At 38.0% G+C, this 18,367-nt stretch overlaps 1 protein-coding gene across 6 annotated transcripts in view; it reads left to right on the top strand.

The window, feature by feature from the left end:
• The window catches only part of LOC136882361 (zinc finger protein 266), a 123,904-nt gene that overhangs the window by 9,721 nt on the left and 95,816 nt on the right, over window positions 1-18,367 (top strand). For all 6 annotated transcript variants that reach the window (XM_068229582.1, XM_067155000.2, XM_068229581.1 and 3 more), the window contains 2 exons: window positions 4,437-4,505; window positions 4,697-4,783. In XM_068229582.1, coding sequence (XP_068085683.1) covers window positions 4,437-4,505; window positions 4,697-4,783 — 156 coding nt within the window. The remainder of the gene's footprint in view (window positions 1-4,436; window positions 4,506-4,696; window positions 4,784-18,367) is intronic.

The raw sequence follows: 18,367 nt of genomic DNA, 5'->3' as shown, positions 1-18,367 counted from the left end.
TTAGATGAAAAATATATAAAATTGACAAAGTAATGCTTTAGAGGAAGTGTCCTTAAAATTAACAATTGTCAATCTTATGTTAATTTTAAGGACACTTCCTCTAAAGCATTACTTTGTCAATTTTATATATTTTTCATCTAAACAGTGTTATGTGGCTGAAGATGTTGATAATATACGAAACATGTACCACTTTTGACCATTAAAAATTGCCTTAAGCAATCATTGTATCGACTAGGTGGAAAATAAATAAATACTTAATTGTGAATCTATTGAAGTGCGATACGGACCATGAAGCTGATTTTATGTAAGGCCACAGAACTCGTTACAAACAGAGGAATGTGGGGGCATTTACTAAATTCATAGAGGCTTGCAGACTGAATGCTAAAAGGCATAATGGTCTGTAATGATGGAAGTGTGCTGTTTTCTTTTTAATTCATCTTGTTTTTCTGAGTAAACAATCGTCTTAAAATCAGGCGCAAATGTACGTGTTACAGAAAAGCATAAACAATTTCTCAAACTTTCATCTGAAATGCCTGCCCGCAACCTTAGTTTATTTAGTTTTGATACTTAAAGTAGTCATTCACACATAAATATAGCTATAATTTATTGAATAATCGCTCGAACCTTCCTGGATCAAGAGCGACTGGACTTACGATTGATTGACAAGATTGTGTGCTGCAGCCTATGGCCATTATTGGAGTGTGCATACTTGCACCTCTATCGCTATACTAAGACCCACGAAAGTTGGAGTCTGATGTTTAGCACCACCGGAGATAGAAAGTTGAATAACACTGCTCCAAAATGGTCTGTTGCTATGGCAACTATAACAGCGGTGCCATGTTTAAGGAAGCTGTCACCACCTGGGCTCACTTGCTTTCAGTTGCTCTTGTGATATAATTGGGAGTGGTACAGTGTTAGCTGTTGCTGCTTTATGTATTAATGTATTTGTTTTCTGAATATTATTCATTCATTCATATATTTTCTCAATAAAGTATCGTCTTCCTATTACACATATTATACCGTAGCTTATTCCTAAACAGCTCGCAGGGCAAATGGGAGAATGTTCGCCAAACGAAAGATTTATGATGGTCAACAGGGGAAGGTAATTCGACACCGTTGTCCTGAACCACCTCCCGCTGTAGTCAAGAACTGTTTGGAGTAGTCACACAATGCCGCGCGAGATGACTGGCGACCCCACACCGAAAACATATAATATTACTAGTTCTAGTGGAACCTCTAATATAGAACCGGTGCTAACACCCTGACTGTTAAGAGATCGAGAGGGGCATTTATTGTGCAAATGATCAGAGGCACCGCAACTATAATACTTTCTTAATAAGTTAGGCTTACGAGCAACCGAAGACTCCCTCACATTAGAATTAACAGGGGGGGAAGCTAGTAACAAGAAGCGAGTCCGCATGGCGAGCACCTTCGGCAGATACCACCATCGCTTCTAGCTCCTCGAAACTATGAGGTTGATAAGCAAAACAGAGACAGGAGTGGTATGACGGGGAAATGCCGTCTATGATCGTAAGAATGATCTCCTCAGTATAATGTAACGCAAACACCCCAGCGTAAAATTTGACATCAGAAATAAATTCGGTTAAAGACTCATCCGAGCGTTGAACCCTGAAATAAAATTTCAGCACTAAAGAGTTGAGAGCCCTAGCTGGAATAAAATGAGTAAGCAAATGAGCATGAAACTGCTGAAATGACAACTGATCAGAAATGGCATTGACTATTTTATTGGAAAGTACTCCTGTAGTATATGGATAAAGAATTTGCAAATTTTGGATGTGAGTTGGTCCGAACACAATGGCATGATCCTGAAATTCAACAAAAAATCACAAAAAGGTGAGTACATCATCCGCGGAATTTACCGAATAACGAGGAACGTTTTTCAACATACTATTTAATGAGTGAGGGATACTAGAAAGGGCAAGATTGATTGTTGAATTGGGGAATTAGCCTTAAGAAGAACCCTAGGTAAGGAATGTTGCTGCGAATCCAGCAAGCCTTGCTGCCCATCAGACTCAAGATTACAAATACCCTTATTCGATTCCTCCTCAACCCGATTGACAGAAGGAATAACAGGTTTAGATTTAATGGAGAGTGCGGCCAATCAAGCCTCAACCTTTCCTAAAAGTTGGACAGCCTTGTCCTTTAAAGCTCCAACTTGACTTACTAATTCCTCCTTTAATTTTAAGGAAAGTAAATCTTCTGTCCGATGAACGTAATGGGTTAGACGCCCTTGTACTCGTTTTAACTGATGAAGAGACGCTACATCATTTTCTAGAAAGTCCATAACTGAGGATATGTCAGTTAAATTGGCCTGAATAAGGGACGCCGAACTCGCAGCCTCACTGTCTGAGAACTTGGGCACTATGATGACTTTGCCTAAATTTGTTCGTAATAATAGCTCGTCTGCTTTAACTGTCCCTTTAGACTCTAAATTACGAATTATTAACTCGTATAATAGCTCCTCTTTTCGAAGAAACCCAGGGTAGGCCATGTCTCTAGTAGCCATAGTATAAATATCTCCGGCCACCAAGCAGAAAGAGGATCACCGTAACCGAGAGAGACCTCCCAGACACAAAATTGCCCGAAAATACTGGTAGGAGCTCAAATAAATGCTCTGCTACCAGAATGCTGCATCAAGAATAGGCAGTGAAAGCGGAAGTAAGGAAGGTGTGGGCTTTAAGATCAGAGCCATTGCCAGTCATGCAATAAGGTCAATAGAAAAGTTAGCGCAAACCGAGGCCATCTGCTATGCTAGATATTTATTAATATTATGCATTCTAACAAGAACATTGTTTACGATCGGGGGCCTGCCCTTACACTATACAGAGTCTCCACTATTCCTTTCATAACATTATTGGGGTGTTTCTCGAATACGTTCTCACTCGAGTATCACAACACAATTCTCAAATATTTAACAATTTTAGAGTGGTTTGCCCACATACAAATTAATTTCAATGCGGGTGAAATAATACTGACTGCCAAATCTGCCTAACAATTTTGATTATACAAAACAACCGAGGCTCAACCTCATAAGCAACGTCCATAAAACGCAGTATGACAGACTAAATTAAAAACAGATCCCATACATTAACATCTCGTTCGAAAACCTTATTCTTTACAACACATGAGGCCCGTAACCTCTTTTACCACCATTAGCAAGCACATTACATTTTCAAGATTTAAGAAATTCCCTCCCTTATCCCAAAAGAAAGTTGATGAACATTCTCCCTACCTCCACACCTGCAGATGAAGTGAGCGGAGCAAGCCACTGCTTTCGGCCAGACAGTTTACCCACATGGAGCGATCTGAGGAACTCTCGACACAAGAGACACTGACCTCAGTACATACGTGCCATGCCCCCTTCTCAGGAGAAGAGGGGTGAGGCGGGGAGCAACGAGATGGGTGTGAAGACGGGAGGGAGGCTTGCCAACATAAAGCTGGGGAAATCCATCAGGGCGGAAGTAACTTCCCTTCTCCCTGGGGACATAAGGGAAAGGGGCAAAATACAATTTGTTAGGAACAACAAAAAATAACACATAAATATAAGAATACACACAGATCGATCTGGCCTAATAGATAAAGTTGAAATAAAAGAAAATGAATGGCAAGGGAGAGTAATTCATGGTACAGACCTCCCTTCCTAAATCCCCAACCAGTTTGGGAAGGTTTATTTTTCACACATAAGAGCTCTTGATGAAAAAGTTCATTCTTGCTATAGATAAATAACTGTTTGCTTCACACTTGAAAACTCTTGAAGAAAGAGTCCTTCCTTGTAATAAACGAACATCAACTTGCTTAACAATAAATTAGGTTGATACACATATATGTTGCTTGGTGAATAAGCAATGAAAGAGTGTCCATAAGAATCAACATCCTGGGATAGATGATGTCTCAATTTGCAAGATTAGAAGGAATTCCAATACCATCACCGGGCGAGCTACTGGCATCCAAGTTAAGACAAAACAAGGCAAGTCCGTGATAATGCCGAGCATGCGGTAAATAGCCATGCCAACATGCAGAAGGCCAGATAGAAGTTGCGTGCAACAACTGGCGGCAGATGCTGACCCGCACAGTGCATGCAGAAGAATGGGCGACGGAGTCAGCGCATGCCAAGACGCCTACATGAGGGGCGCTTCTCACAGAGCGACGGGCGAAGGTGGAAACTCCATAATGCTGAAACACAAACATCTAAGGCCAGCAGCACAATTATTATTATTATTATTATTATTATTATTATTATTATTATTTTATCAGACAGAATTTATAGTAGCCATGTTTGCAGCAGGTATTGAGAATACTACACTTATTCAATTTATTATATCCCACTGTTCTCCATCTCGAGTGTCCTATTATACTTTCACCTCTATCTCAGTACTACATGGTTGAAGTTCTAATATGGTATTCTTTTCTCCAAGGTATATCTGATGGAGGAAATAACTATCAAGGAGGAAGCAGTTTGGCTGAAGGAAGAAAAATGTGATGATGTGAGTAAGGCTTCTTCTCTTATGGGGAACTTTTTTACAAGGCAATTGAAAGTGGTGTAAACATCAATACAGTTAAATTTTCACGTAAGAAACCATACATTGCACTGTGCTTTTTATGCTAAATTATTAATTGTCAAAATTGCTCTTTTCTCTGTTTGCTACAATTGGTTAAGTCTGATGTATTAATGCAGGATGAAGCATCAGCAGTGGAAGATCCTCTGGAAGATATCGTAATTAAGACTGAACCCATCAAGGTAGAAGCTGTAGAGATCAGTCAGGTAAGTTACGATACTCAACAAATTATTCCTTAATTGTGCTTAAGTGCAAGAGTTTAGTTTGAAGCAGAAGGCCTCATTGAAATGTATATTAAAAAATTGCTGATATACTGCATGCAGTTGTGTAAGAGGCTGTGAAAAAGAAAATAATCAAGAGGTAGAGGGACAGGAATGTAATAAATGGAGATCCAGATTTGAATATTCAGTAGATGGAGATTTATTGCATTCCTTTGACATATTCCATACAGTGCATTTTCTTCATTGGATCACCCTTCCCTTATACCATTTTAGCAGTGCTGTGTGGATTCTGCATTTTGTGCTATGTATATTAGAAAGAAGTTGAAACTAGCTTGTTAGTAGTGTAAAATATTTATCATTGTAATCTGAAGCCTTGAGCAGTGGGATCAGTACAATATTGTGCTACTACAGGTTTTAGGCTGAGATATTTGCAGCTTAAATATTTCCTTTTGATACCTGAGTTGTTATATGAACCTACCTATACATTTCTTACTAAATATGTATTATGGTAACTATTATACTGCCAGGCAGCTGATCTATCTGCCATGTGAAATATAACTAAAAATACCATGGGCTGATCTGTCGGCCATATTTTTCTTTAGCCTGTATCTTCAATTCCTGCTGCACGATGGCAGCCTAAGTAATACAGCCGGAAAAATTGAAGCTTTTACTCTCTGGGAATATTGATAATGTGCAATATCGATATCAGTGAAATTTTATTAAAGATTTCTTTTGGTGTATTGTAAGATGCGCACGTGGTAGCCCTGCACTCTGCTGCTTCATGTCACTTGTTATTTCACTTCTTTATACGTTTGTTTATTTACCTCCAATACTGTAAAGATGATTAAAATATGCAGTATCTTAGGAGACACATTTTTTCTTCTGTACTCCTGTGCTAGTATATATACAATGGAGGTGTAATGAAGATACAAAGTCTCACTCACAATATTATGAATTAATTTATCAATCTAGATACACACTGTAAGCAATAAACATGTAGTTAAACAGACAGTTTGCCCCTTTCCTACTTATTTTCTTCTCTGTGTGGTACTTCTCAAAGCAAGTTCCAGGATGAAGTCCAGATTTCTTTTTGCAGGTATTGCAAAAATACACTGTTTCTCTTCGTCCACCCTTTTTCTGCCTGTTGCTGCACACTGCACAATCTTCAGAATTTCCTTGGTGTTGTAATATATGAAGTGAGGCTTCCCATTCAGCCGTTCTTCTTCATTACTGGTTGATGGTCATCCTCTCTTGGTGACATTTTGATTACAGACATCACCAACCAACTCTCATACCAGTTCTTTCCTGTATTGCCTTTGCCTCAGTGGCTTCTGCTGCTGCTGTGATTTCCTCTCCATCTTGAATAATAAGAAGCTGTTCACAACACAGACACCCACGTGTTCACGCCACCATGTGTAAGATTTCCTCCCCAAATTATATGTTGACGTATAGTGGTCGGATATGTCCACTCCTCCCACGTAGTCGGTATAATCGCACATCATTACAGGCTTCAGAATAGGATCAACATCCTTTGTACTTTTAGGTGTGTATAGGGACCGTGCGTAACAACAAATTTTCGACCGCAGCGCCCCTAGCGGAAGAGACGATTATTCATTGGTAGGAGAAACACCAGAATAACATCAGCTGTCGTTGTATACTTATTGAAATATGTTGTGATACGTATAATTTGAATCAGTTACGTCGAATGCTGTTATTGTTGTGGGTTTTCAGAAAATTATGTGGAGTTCATAGTATTTTAGGAATTCTACTTTGAGGAAAGGAAGAGAGCTTAATGGTAGCCATCACATATATCAGATAGAAAAAAACTTTCAAAAAGTATCTGGTTTATGTTTGAGAGAGACAAATGTTAGTCAAATCCCATATAAAATTAACATTGATTGATTGATTGATTGATTGATTGATTGATTGATTGATTGATTGATTGATTGATTGATTGATTGACTTTGGCAGTGGCGAAGTTAGGGCTCATGGCCCTCTCTTACAGAAGAATAATTAATTTAGTTACTTTTAATATTTTATAAATTTGTAATAATCTTAGTTTTAACATTATTAAACATATAACCTTAATGTTCAGTTTAACTTTTCTTTGGAAGTGTAAATGTGAATGCCCAGAAAAATGAACATTTTCTTGCACAAGTCATTTCAACATTGGGAAGGTTTTATTTTGAACCCTACATAGCACTACTGTATAGGCTGCATGTACAGGAGAGCTTATACTTGCTAATATTCCAGCAACATGAACAATTTTGTTCACATGGGGCAGTAAATCTATAGTAAATTTATTACACAGTATTTTGTATATTTTCAGTCTCTGAATAGCTCGCTCCACATGAATACGCACTGAGCTATGTTATAAGTTGTGTCTATTTCTTCAGGAGAGAACTGAGTGTTAAATGCAAATGGTGGCATCACCATTATTGCTTTTTTGCTTTCTAAACATGTCTTTATCTGAGCAAAAACTTTATCCGGCATTTCTTGATGGATGCAGTATTTTTGTATCCGTCTCTTGGCACAGGCCAGAGCAAAGTGTAGCTTCCACCGAAGTCCCTGTCTCATCCATGGCTGTGACAATATGGAAGCTGCTGGGGTATGGGTGGTGCTGAGTAATAACATTTCGAGCACAACTAGTGTCTGAATGTTACGAAAGGTGTTGCTCATAGGATCAGTCGTGCTGCAGTGGCACCTTCTGGTCCAGTGAGGAAAGCAATAGCAAACTACCTCACTCCTCATCTTGCCTAGTACGCCTCATTTGGGCTCTGCCATTGGTTTTTGCAGTTTCCCTATAACTGCTATTTGCAGTGAAATGGTGCTATTTGAGGATCCAACCAGCCTCTGGGCTGATGACCTGACAGACAGACATAGCTATCAGTGGCTCTATCTCCATAGCATCTAGAAAGAAAACAAATAAAACCAGAAGGTGTGATTGCCACAAGAAATTTGTAGTGTGAAAATAGAATTCTCTATCGAACACCCATTGGCCTCTCACAATGTATTTCAGTGTAAACAATAATGCATGTACAATTTTCGTAATGGGTCTTGAAAGAATTAGGCATAGTCTTTCTGATACTGAACCTTTGTGGCCAGAAAATCCAACGTATTGTTTTTTGATAGATGTGGTGCAAAACAAACTTAAAATTAGCTGAAGCTGTGGTTCTGTAACACCTAAAAATAACTCCAATAGCAGAGAAAGTCAAACCAAGTTTCATTTTCATTAGAAAAAGTAGTAACATGTTTCGTTTGGTAAGAGTGCAGTTGTGACTTATTGTAGGTAACAGGGACAACAAAAGCTAGAAGACTGCTATTTTTATACCAGCTATGTCAAGCAAACTATTTTCACTGTCCTCTACAGACTTGTACCCTCAAAATGAATTTTTCACTTGTATGAGGTCAACTCCAACACCACAGTCTCTTTTGAAACAAGTGTCAGACATTACATTCTTATTAATGTTAGGTACTGTTAAAATTGTGAGAGTTTCTGAGCAACATTTTGAATTATTACTGGGCAAATATAAATTACAAAATAATACATTTACATTTCCATGGTCATATGAAAATGGTAAATTATCAGTCAGAATACCTATACTAAAAACAGTTTGAGGAGATTGTGATTCAGGAACAGAATTCATGTTTTCTTGCATTTCACGTTGTCTCTCTTTCCTCCTCTTGTTCCTGACTATCAGTTTCCTCTGTATTTTATCCTCATCAGATCTTTCTGGTAACATATGCAAAGTAGGTTTATATCCAGGGCTATCAGTGTCTCTGGTAGGTGTTCCATCAATGAATTACTGGCAGAAACCCACAGTTTTCCATCAAGCGTTGAACGTTTTAAGATGTTATCCATGCTTCCCTTCTGATCTTATGGGCAGCTGCGGCTGGAAAACGAAAATATTTTGTGCCTGTTGGGCTGTTTTCGTAGGTGTAATTACAACCCTACACGGAACAGTTCACGTGACACTTACTGCGTTTACTGGTACTAGGAGTTTCGTTCATGCCTAGGGAATATGTTGGAAAAAACCTAATGAAAACGTAGGCTACCTCAGTAAGCAATGTGAACAGTCAAAGACTTACAGCTAGTAAAATAAAAACACTATTTACTAACTTGATGGTGAAAGATGCTCCTACCAGTTACTTCAGATTAAGCCACCAGATAGCAGCACTTGCTATACGCACGGTCCCTATTGCTGCATGCTGATGTGCTATGTACTCAACATTGGCACAATCCGTTTGCCCTTCCATGGAAGAGCAACTGTTTTACCCTCCTTCTTAAATGCCACAACATGCTTCCTCATCTTCTTCAAAGTGGTAGATTTCATTTGAGTTGGCAATCCTTTCCTATTTGTATTCATTGTTCCCGTTATGCAAAACCCTAATTTCAGCAGTTCCTCTGCCAGATCACAACTGGTACAGAATCTATCGGTGTAGATGTGGAAGTCAACAGTACCATTGATGTCCTGAAACATTTGGTGGCATAACTGAAGAACAATTCTTGTTGTAAATGGATGATTCGGATGTTTTAGTGCATTTATTGCGGGAGCACCGTTTTATGGAATGAATGAGCATACAAATGTTGTCTTTAAATCTGCTGCTACAGATATGCGCAGTCCCCACTTATTCTGTTTCTGGCGATTATAACACTCGAAAATGATGCATGCTTTGAAGCCCACCATACTTTAATCTATAGAAATATTTTGCCCTGAAACAATACTAAGTTTCCCTTCCAAATAGCCCACTACATTATGTATTTTGTTGCCTCTGGTTCTAGTAGCAGGAGGACTAAGAGGGCACACGTGAAAAGTCTAGAAAATGGTTAGAAAATAGTCTCTGGAAAACACATCTTTGAAAAATGAGCATTTATCTACCCAATCTTCAGCAAAATAATCCTTTATATGTGGTTTAGGATTCATGCCCATATTGAGTACCACACCAAAAAAAGCCCTTGCTTCTGCGATCATCACATCAGTCCAATTAGCCCAGATGCTCCTCTCCTTCAGTGGTGTATTCATTTGTGTTTTTTCTCTTGTATAGCGATTAGTTTCATCAACAATTTGTTGTACTAATTCTTCCATAAAAATTAGTTTGAAAAGTTCAACAGGAGTACAGTACACAAAACTTTTAGTGATACCTGGACTGCCTAGTTCTGAATCGGTAGACCTCCGTTATCTTCGAGATTCGTATTGGCAACCTTTGAAACACAAAACTATGAATCGATTATCCATGGCTGTGAGACATCTGGCGTACAATTTACAAACGAGTACTGTTGTTTACACAGCAAAGCTAAAATATAGAATTCATGCTAGGAACAAAATTTACATCAAGAAATGTTATATAATGTGTGTGTGTGTCACACAATTGTTGGCTTAAGATAATAAAGGTTTAGAAAATTCGTATCGATTTATCATACTATTGATTCAATTCAGATTTAATTTTCATTCGGTTGGCAATGTTACCAGAACCGGGAGAGCTCCCTCCTCACTCCTCACCCCTGTAAAACCAGGCATTACTAAAAGTTTTGCGTACTGTAGATGGTTTCTTACCTGCAAGAGGTGTAAAATAACTACAGAATGCAGCAGCACACATAATTGTTTCACACGCATATAATTTACCGTGGAAACAGTTGGTGGGTACATCCCAACATACGTCCAGAACAGGAAAGTAGGATGTCAGAAAATTCCAGACAGTCATCAGCTGAGAGTTAAATGATTTATTAGGGAATAATTTATTGACTGACAAGTGTTCGAAGTAAGGAAGAGGTTATTGTGTGTTTAATCTGTGTGTGCATAATTTTGCAAAAATTCGTAATTCTCCAAGAATTGTGTAAAACTTTAGTTTTCATTCAAAATTAGTTTAATATTCTTACAAAGGTGTCATACCCATGATAAAAATACACTATAAATGTAAAAATTAGGTCAGATCTTCAATTCCAAGTTTTCAAAAACATTAAAAAATTTGTACACATTTAAAAGAAGAAAATTAAACTTTATTGCAGTTATAGTTACACTTTCATGTTCTCTATTCATCTATGTGCTATGGAAGAAAAGAACAGGGATTTACCTCCTAAAATGTAAATAGGAGAATGTCTTTCCTTGTGTGCATGTTCATTAAAATTGTCTTGGCATTCTTAGCACAACCACTATGTTACAGCTTGGCATCAGAAGAGTTAAAGATAGAAATGCACACAATTTAGTACCATTACATGATATCTTCATCTTAATTTTGTCATGAGTGTATAAGACTTAATCATATTTTTTCATCCTACAGCCAAAATGCTTCATTAGATTTAGAATCATATTTGCTCTAAACACTATTATTGTGTAATTTTTCTAATTCTCACTGAAAAGTACCGTATTTTCTTGCATAATTAATACCCTTGCATAATTTATGCATCCCAGTATTTTTGGGTCCAAAGTAGAGAAAAAGAATTGTTCACGGACTTGACACACTTACTTCTGTAAACGTCCATAACGCAACTCTGGATGTGTTTTGAAATAACGATGTCTACTACTCAGGTAGCAGCCTTCCTATTATGAAGCCGGGCATTCCAAATACCGGGCAACATGCTGTTATTAGCCGGTAGGAAATACCACTGCATTAGTTCAGTGAGAGAACAGTGCAGAAGTGACTAGTAACGTTCAGTTTAGTCTGGTATATATGTATTTTACGAGTGTTTCTGGTACAGGACGTACATTTTCTGTGATCTCAAAATTGTTTGTTAGTCTATAGTGAGCAAGTATTGCATCATATAAACTTTCGGTGATCAGTTACGCTGAAACATACAGGAATAGGGCAGTAGGCCACAAGTATTCGGTGTCTGAATGCAAAGTTTGCTACCACAGTAACAGACAAGTGCACTTCAAGCGACCAACAAGTCTAACAAAACATTTCGCGGACCAAACAGCAGCAAGTTTCCGAAAGTAGAGGAGGATCTGCTTAAATATATGATCCTGTCACACAACGTTGGATGTGCTGTTTCTCACGAAATGCTGTATTTTAAAGGACGAGAATAGCTGCTGCACATGGAATCAGTGTCTCAGATTTGAAAGTTAGCTAAGACTTGATGATTAATTTTATGAAGAGAAATGGACTTTCTCTTTGACGAAGGACAACATTATGCCACAAAATGCCGAATTATTTCAACCAAAAGGTAATTGATTTTCATCACTTTGTGATTGAGAAGCGTAAATTGAAAGCAGACCCGGCCAACAGCTGGAAACTGCAGATGATGATGAAGCGTAAAGTGAAGGAATATTTGCTTTCTCAAGTAGGAACCACAGGTCAGACGCCAATCAGTTTACATATGCCACAAAGTCGAACAATCGGTAAGAAAGAGACAAGTGTTATCGTACACGCTATCAAAAGTGAAAAAGAATGATGTATTGCAATGCTTGCTGTAACAGGTGATGGCCAAAAGCTTGCAACTTATGTTGTTCTAAAACAAAAAACAGTGCCTGAAGTAAAATTTTCACGAGGGATCCATACTCGTATCCAAGAAAAATGGTGGATGGACACATCACTCGTACAAGATTGGGTACAAACGGTTTGGGGAAATATAACATAGGTCCCTCCTTCGATGCCTGGCCTGTCTCGTGTTGAACAGTTTCCTTTTTTTTTTCTTGCCTGTATGTCATTATTGTACTTTTATTAGTATATGTTTATTTCACTTCAGGTCATATTGTCAGCTCGTAACGTGAAAAATATATTCCAGTGTCGGTACTTCAAACCCACTTGTCCAACTTACCTGGTGTACCCTATTTTACTTTTCAGACAAAATCTCACGCCGGAATTTTATGCCTAATAACGATTAACAGCAAATGAGTTGAACTAATTGCATGTATGATATATTTGATGTATCTTTTAAATGTAAATGAATTGCAAATAATATTTTAAATATCTAAATTCCTCGAAAAATTTATGCATACAAAGTTTTTGCCTTATTTTTCATCGAAAGAGTGTGTTAATTCCATGAGAAAATACGGTAAAATTACATAGGTACCTACTTGCTCCTATGGCATATTTTGACCCACATTAAATATACTAGTTGCCACATGACACTAGATTTTTTATATTTCCCATATACTGTATGTACAATACTGTTTTAATGATTAAAATGTAATTGTAAGAAACAAGTATATATATTTAATAATAACATAGTTTAAAAGGTATAGGCCTATTAACAATTGTAAAGTCTTACATCACGGTATAGTCGTAAGTTATTTTGTAACATTTCAAATCTCTAGGTAATTATGTTGTGTGTACCTAAAATTGAAGAATATGAATTTACGGGGTCTACAGTTAAAATCTGAGTTACAGTCACCTTACCTCAGAGAAAAGCCTAACATTTTCTTAATTTGTTTGTGAATTGCATAAAAATACTTATAAGTGATGTATATTTATGCACTTTGGTTTTTCAAAATTAAGGAAACATTAAATTTTGGTCCTATTCATGACTATTTGCCCTTAACAGGGAATAAATGGATGTTAAGAAAAGTTTGAACAACAAAAGCAGCTTGCTTGTAGATGAGCATAGAGCATAAAGCTGACTGGCTGAAGTCAGAATATTACAAGGTTAAAAGTTTACAACTTGTATATATCTTTGTAACCATACATTTTGGCATATAAAGAGATTAATAGCAGGGTTAAGACAGCTGCTAGGTTTATCTGTCCTCCAAGTCTCCCTCTGTGGTACAAAAGATTCCATGATGCATGGTTGTTCATGCAAAGGATTTAAGACGAAATCAAAACCTCAGTGATGGAGAGGACCTCTACCTGTAGAGTCCAAGAAGGTGCTGGCCAATGGGCTCAAGAAGTGGTTGGGGGTGTTCAAAGCCAGGAGAAGAACAATATCTAGACACTGAAATGGAATAGTTTGTCTTCACATTTCCCTTCTGCTTTAGGTGGTTATCGCAATTATCCTCTGCATCAGTTAGGGGCTGGTAATCACAATCATGACACCAGTGACCATCATTGCCATTTAACTCATTGCCAGTGGTTTTATTGGTAATGCCAGAAAGAAAAATGTTTCATCCATGTTGAAAATGTCAGTGATGTTGGCATTGATGAACATTTTCTCATGCCTCAGTCATTCCTTAAACCCAGCCTAGACGAAACATTTTGCTCTGGTTTCCACCTAAATTTATTTCATACTCGTAGTCAGCCAGATTCACTTTACTGCATTTAGAGCTGACGCTTCTTGCTAAGTTGTAAGGGCTATCCGCTGCTTACATATGCAGATCAGAGCTTGCATTAAAAGGCACCTATTGTTTGACTTGAGTGCGAAGTGACGTCGATATCCATCTTCTGTAATAAACTTGTTGCATTAGGTGGGAACAAGGCCAGTTTCACATTGGACAATGCTATCTTAGGCTGTTAAGTGGCATTATCAAAGAAAATAATAACCTTTCAGACCTTCATTTTCATATGAACCCTTTTAACCACTTTTTCATTTCAACCATAGTCATCCAGGTCTTCTTATTGCTTTCCAAATCATGGAAAGACTCGAGTTTTAGATTTTTAGAACTCTTTGATGTTGTTCCCTTCCCAGTCTTGAGTGATTTGATCAGTTCTGTTGCCATTTCCTCTCTGTAAAACTCTGACTTTTCTGAGATATTTTATTACCAGTACACTTTTCTTTGTTAAAGTAGTGACTGATTTTGTTGCTAATGCCTGAAGGAAACCATCATGTTTCATTTGCATTGAAAATGTTTCTCAGTTCATAGACTGAAATTAACTTTAGCTGCTTTAATTTTGATTCATCCGATACACTTTCATTAATATCCCTGTAACCTCCACAAACTTTATTCCACACACTGTTGTGTCTTCTGTTGAAACTATCCAGCAGTTCTGTAGATGCTTTCAACTGATTGTATCCAAGAGACTTGACCACTGCAAGAGCTTCACTCTGGGCCGTCGGACTGGATATATGCTTGTTTCTGACCTTGCACAGGTGAACTACTCTGACAGCACCTTCTTGATATCATCGTTACTAGTTTTCTTTCTCCTTCCTCTTCACTTGATCATTCCCTAGGAGTCGTTCATTCATTATGTTTGTATTTCAGAATTTTTAAAATTTGCATTTCACCACTCTTGAATTGCAACATTATTTCCTGTACTGAGAGGTTTTCTATTTCCTTAGCTATATTTTCTTGAAATTTTTCCTTCAGGGACAATATGATAAATAAAATGTTGGCTTGATTTACACTTGTTTATCAGTTTGGTAAATAACAGAAATAAACTGATTTGGTGCAGATTAGAAACAACTTGCATTTGAACTGTAATTTTGTGTTTTAACCTTTCTGAGGAAGTCAGTAATGTCTTGGGTAATTTCCATGAACATGATGTTTCTCAGGGCTGCCTGTTTTCCTGAAATATGATTTACGGGAATTCACCTGAGTTATATAAATTATCTTAACAATTATCAAGGAGTGATAGAAGAGTGGTACTTTGTTTCTTTCTTCTAGTTTTTAGTCACAGCACTCGTCCCTTTGTTTATTCTTAAACCTGTTAGCTTGCAAGTATCGTGCCATGAATTCCACAAAGGGCATTGTACTAGAGTCATTACGCCTCTGGTCATACTACGGAATGTTTGTTCTCTTCCAAGTTCTCTTTGTCAATTAGTGTCTGTCATTTTTGGACCTTCTGTCTCACATTCCCATATGGTTGAGGTATAAGACACACTTCCACTGCTGTAGCACATCGGCTGGTAGAACATGTAAAAGATTACCTCTTATGATATTCTGACCCTGTTCAGAAATGTCAAAATCACTTGCTTCAGAAGCTGCATGTAGTCGCAGGCTGGTTTCACCTATGTAGTTTAATTGCAGTGCAGCTTGCTGATGTAGATGTCCTTATTGAAATTTAAATTGGAATTCATTGATATAGATTTCTTTGGAGTCTCTTGAAGGTGAGTGTCGACCGTTTCAGTTGAATGAATTATGCCCAGATACATAACCTTAGACAGTATGTTGCTGAGAGGGATATTTTTTTATTGGCTAGCATAGCTTTGTTGATATTTAGAAATTTCATGATCCGTATTGAAGTGGGATTACAATAATTGAAATTATTAGGGGTCCTCCGATTCAATACAAAGACAAAGGTGAGTTCATTTCTTGTCTTTTCTAGACATTTCTTTTTATTCTTTTGCCTAATTCAGCTTTTATTTTCTTCTCGAGGTTCCAAAATTCCATATTGAAGTGAGACTTAATTCTTTGGGTCTAACCAAGTCCATCACATGCTCGTTTATATTTTTTCAGAACCAAACCAGTGATTAAACTAAGTGTCAGCTTCACATGACATTAAAACTCTGCAGGGTATTTTCACAAGATTAAAAACCTAAAGACTTATACAAGCTGAACAAACCACCATATGTACAAAACAACGGAGTTACCAACATTTTTAAAAGGATTTTATACTAAAGTGCAATATCATCATGTGCCATATTTTATTTAATATTCATCTATGCATCTGTTACAGTGTGTTTTAAAGTTGTTTTAGGGCCGATTGTATAAACATCACTGACTGGAGATCAGTTTTGATCTACATACATACATAATCATTATAGACTGTTATGCCTTTCAGCGTTCAGTCTGCAAGCCTCTGTGAATTTACTAAACGTCGCCACAATCCTCGATTTGCAACTAGTGTTGTGGCCTCATTTACTTCTATACCTCTTATCTTTAAATCGTTAGAAACAGAGTCTAACCATCGTCGTCTTGGTCTACCTCTACTTCTCTTACCCTCCATAGCAGAGTCCATTATTCTCCTAGGTAACCTATCCTCCTCCATTCGCCTCACATGACCCCACCACCGATTTATGCATACAGCTTCATCCATCGAGTTCATCCCTAAATCAGCCTTTATTTCCTCATTCTGAGTACCCTCCTGCCATTGTTCCCACCTGTTTGTACCAGCAATCATTCTTGCTACTTTCATGTCTGTTACTTCTAACTTATGAATAAGATATCCTGAGTCCACCCAGCTTTCGCTCCCGTAAAGCAAAGTTGGTCTGAAAACAGACCGATGTAAAAATAGTTTCGTCCGGGAGCTGACTTCCTTCTTACAGAATACAGTCGATCGCAGCTGCGAGCTCACTGCATTAGCTTTACGGCACCTTGATTCAATCTCACTATATTACCATCCTGGGGGAACACACAACCTAAATACTTGAAATTATCGACCTGTTCTAGCTTAGTATCACCAATCTGACATTCAATTCTGTTGAATTTCTTACCTACTGACATCAATTTAGTCTTAGAGAGGCTAATTTTCATACCATACTCATTAAACCTATTTTCAAGTTCCACGATATTAGACTGTAGGCTTTCGGCACAAACTGCCATCAAGACCAAGTCGTCAGCATAGGCCAGACTGCTTACTACATTTCCACCTGATTGAATCCCTCCCTGCCATTTTATTCCTTTCAGTAGATGATCCATGTAAACTACAAACAGCAAAGGTGAAAGATTACAGCCTTGTCTAACCCCTGTAAGTACCCTGAACCAAGAACTCATTCTGCCATCAATTCTCACTGAAGCCCAATTGTCAACATAAATGCCTTTGATTGCTTTTAATAATCTGCCTTTAATTCCATAGTCCCCCAGTATGGCGAACATCTTTTCCCTCGGTACCCTGTCATATGCTTTCTCTAGATCTACGAAACATAAACACAACTGCCTATTCCTCTCGTAGCATTTTTCAATTACCTGGCGCATACTGAAAATCTGATCCTGACAGCCTCTCTGTGGTCTGAAACCACACTGGTTTTCATCCAACTTCCTTTCAACGACTGATCGCACCCTCCCTTCCAAGATGCCAGTGAATACTTTGCCTGGTATACTAATCAGTGAGATACCTCGATAGTTGTTGCAATCCTTCCTGTTCCCTTGCTTATAGATAGGGGCAATTACTGCTTTCGCCCAATCTGAAGGTACCTTACCAACACTCCACGCTAATTTTACTACTCTATGAAGCCATTTCATCCCTGCCTTCCCACTATACTTCACCATTTCAGGTCTAATTTCATCTATTCCTGCTGCCTTATGACTATGGAGTTTATTTACCACCCTTTCCACTTCCTCAAGCATAATTTCACAAACATCATTTTCCTCCTCCCCTTGAGCTTCGCTGTTCACAACACCACCAGGATGATTTCCTTTTACATTGAGAAGATGTTCAAAATATTCCCTCCACCTCTCCAGTGATTCCCTGGGATCTATTATGAGTTCACCTGTATTACTCAAAACACTGTTCATTTCCTTTTTCCCTCCCTTCCTAAGATTCTTTATTACTGTCCAGAAAGGTTTCCCTGCTGCTTGACTTAGCCTTTCCAGGTTGTTACCAAAATCTTCCCATGACTTCTTTTTGGATTCAACAATTATTTGTTTCGCTCTGTTTCTTTCATCTACATACAACTCCCCATCTGCCTCAGCCCTTGTTTGGAGCCATTTCTGATAAGCCTTCTTTTTACGTTTACAAGCTGCTCTCACTTCATCATTCCACCAAGATGTTCGCCTTTTCCCATCTTTACACACAGTTGTTCCAAGGCATTCCCTGGCT

This window comes from Anabrus simplex, chromosome 1 (genome assembly GCF_040414725.1).
Source record: "Anabrus simplex isolate iqAnaSimp1 chromosome 1, ASM4041472v1, whole genome shotgun sequence".
Lineage (NCBI taxonomy): Eukaryota > Metazoa > Arthropoda > Insecta > Orthoptera > Tettigoniidae > Anabrus > Anabrus simplex.
Note: the sequence above shows the minus strand (reverse complement) of the source record. Positions and strands in the feature narration are given on the sequence as shown.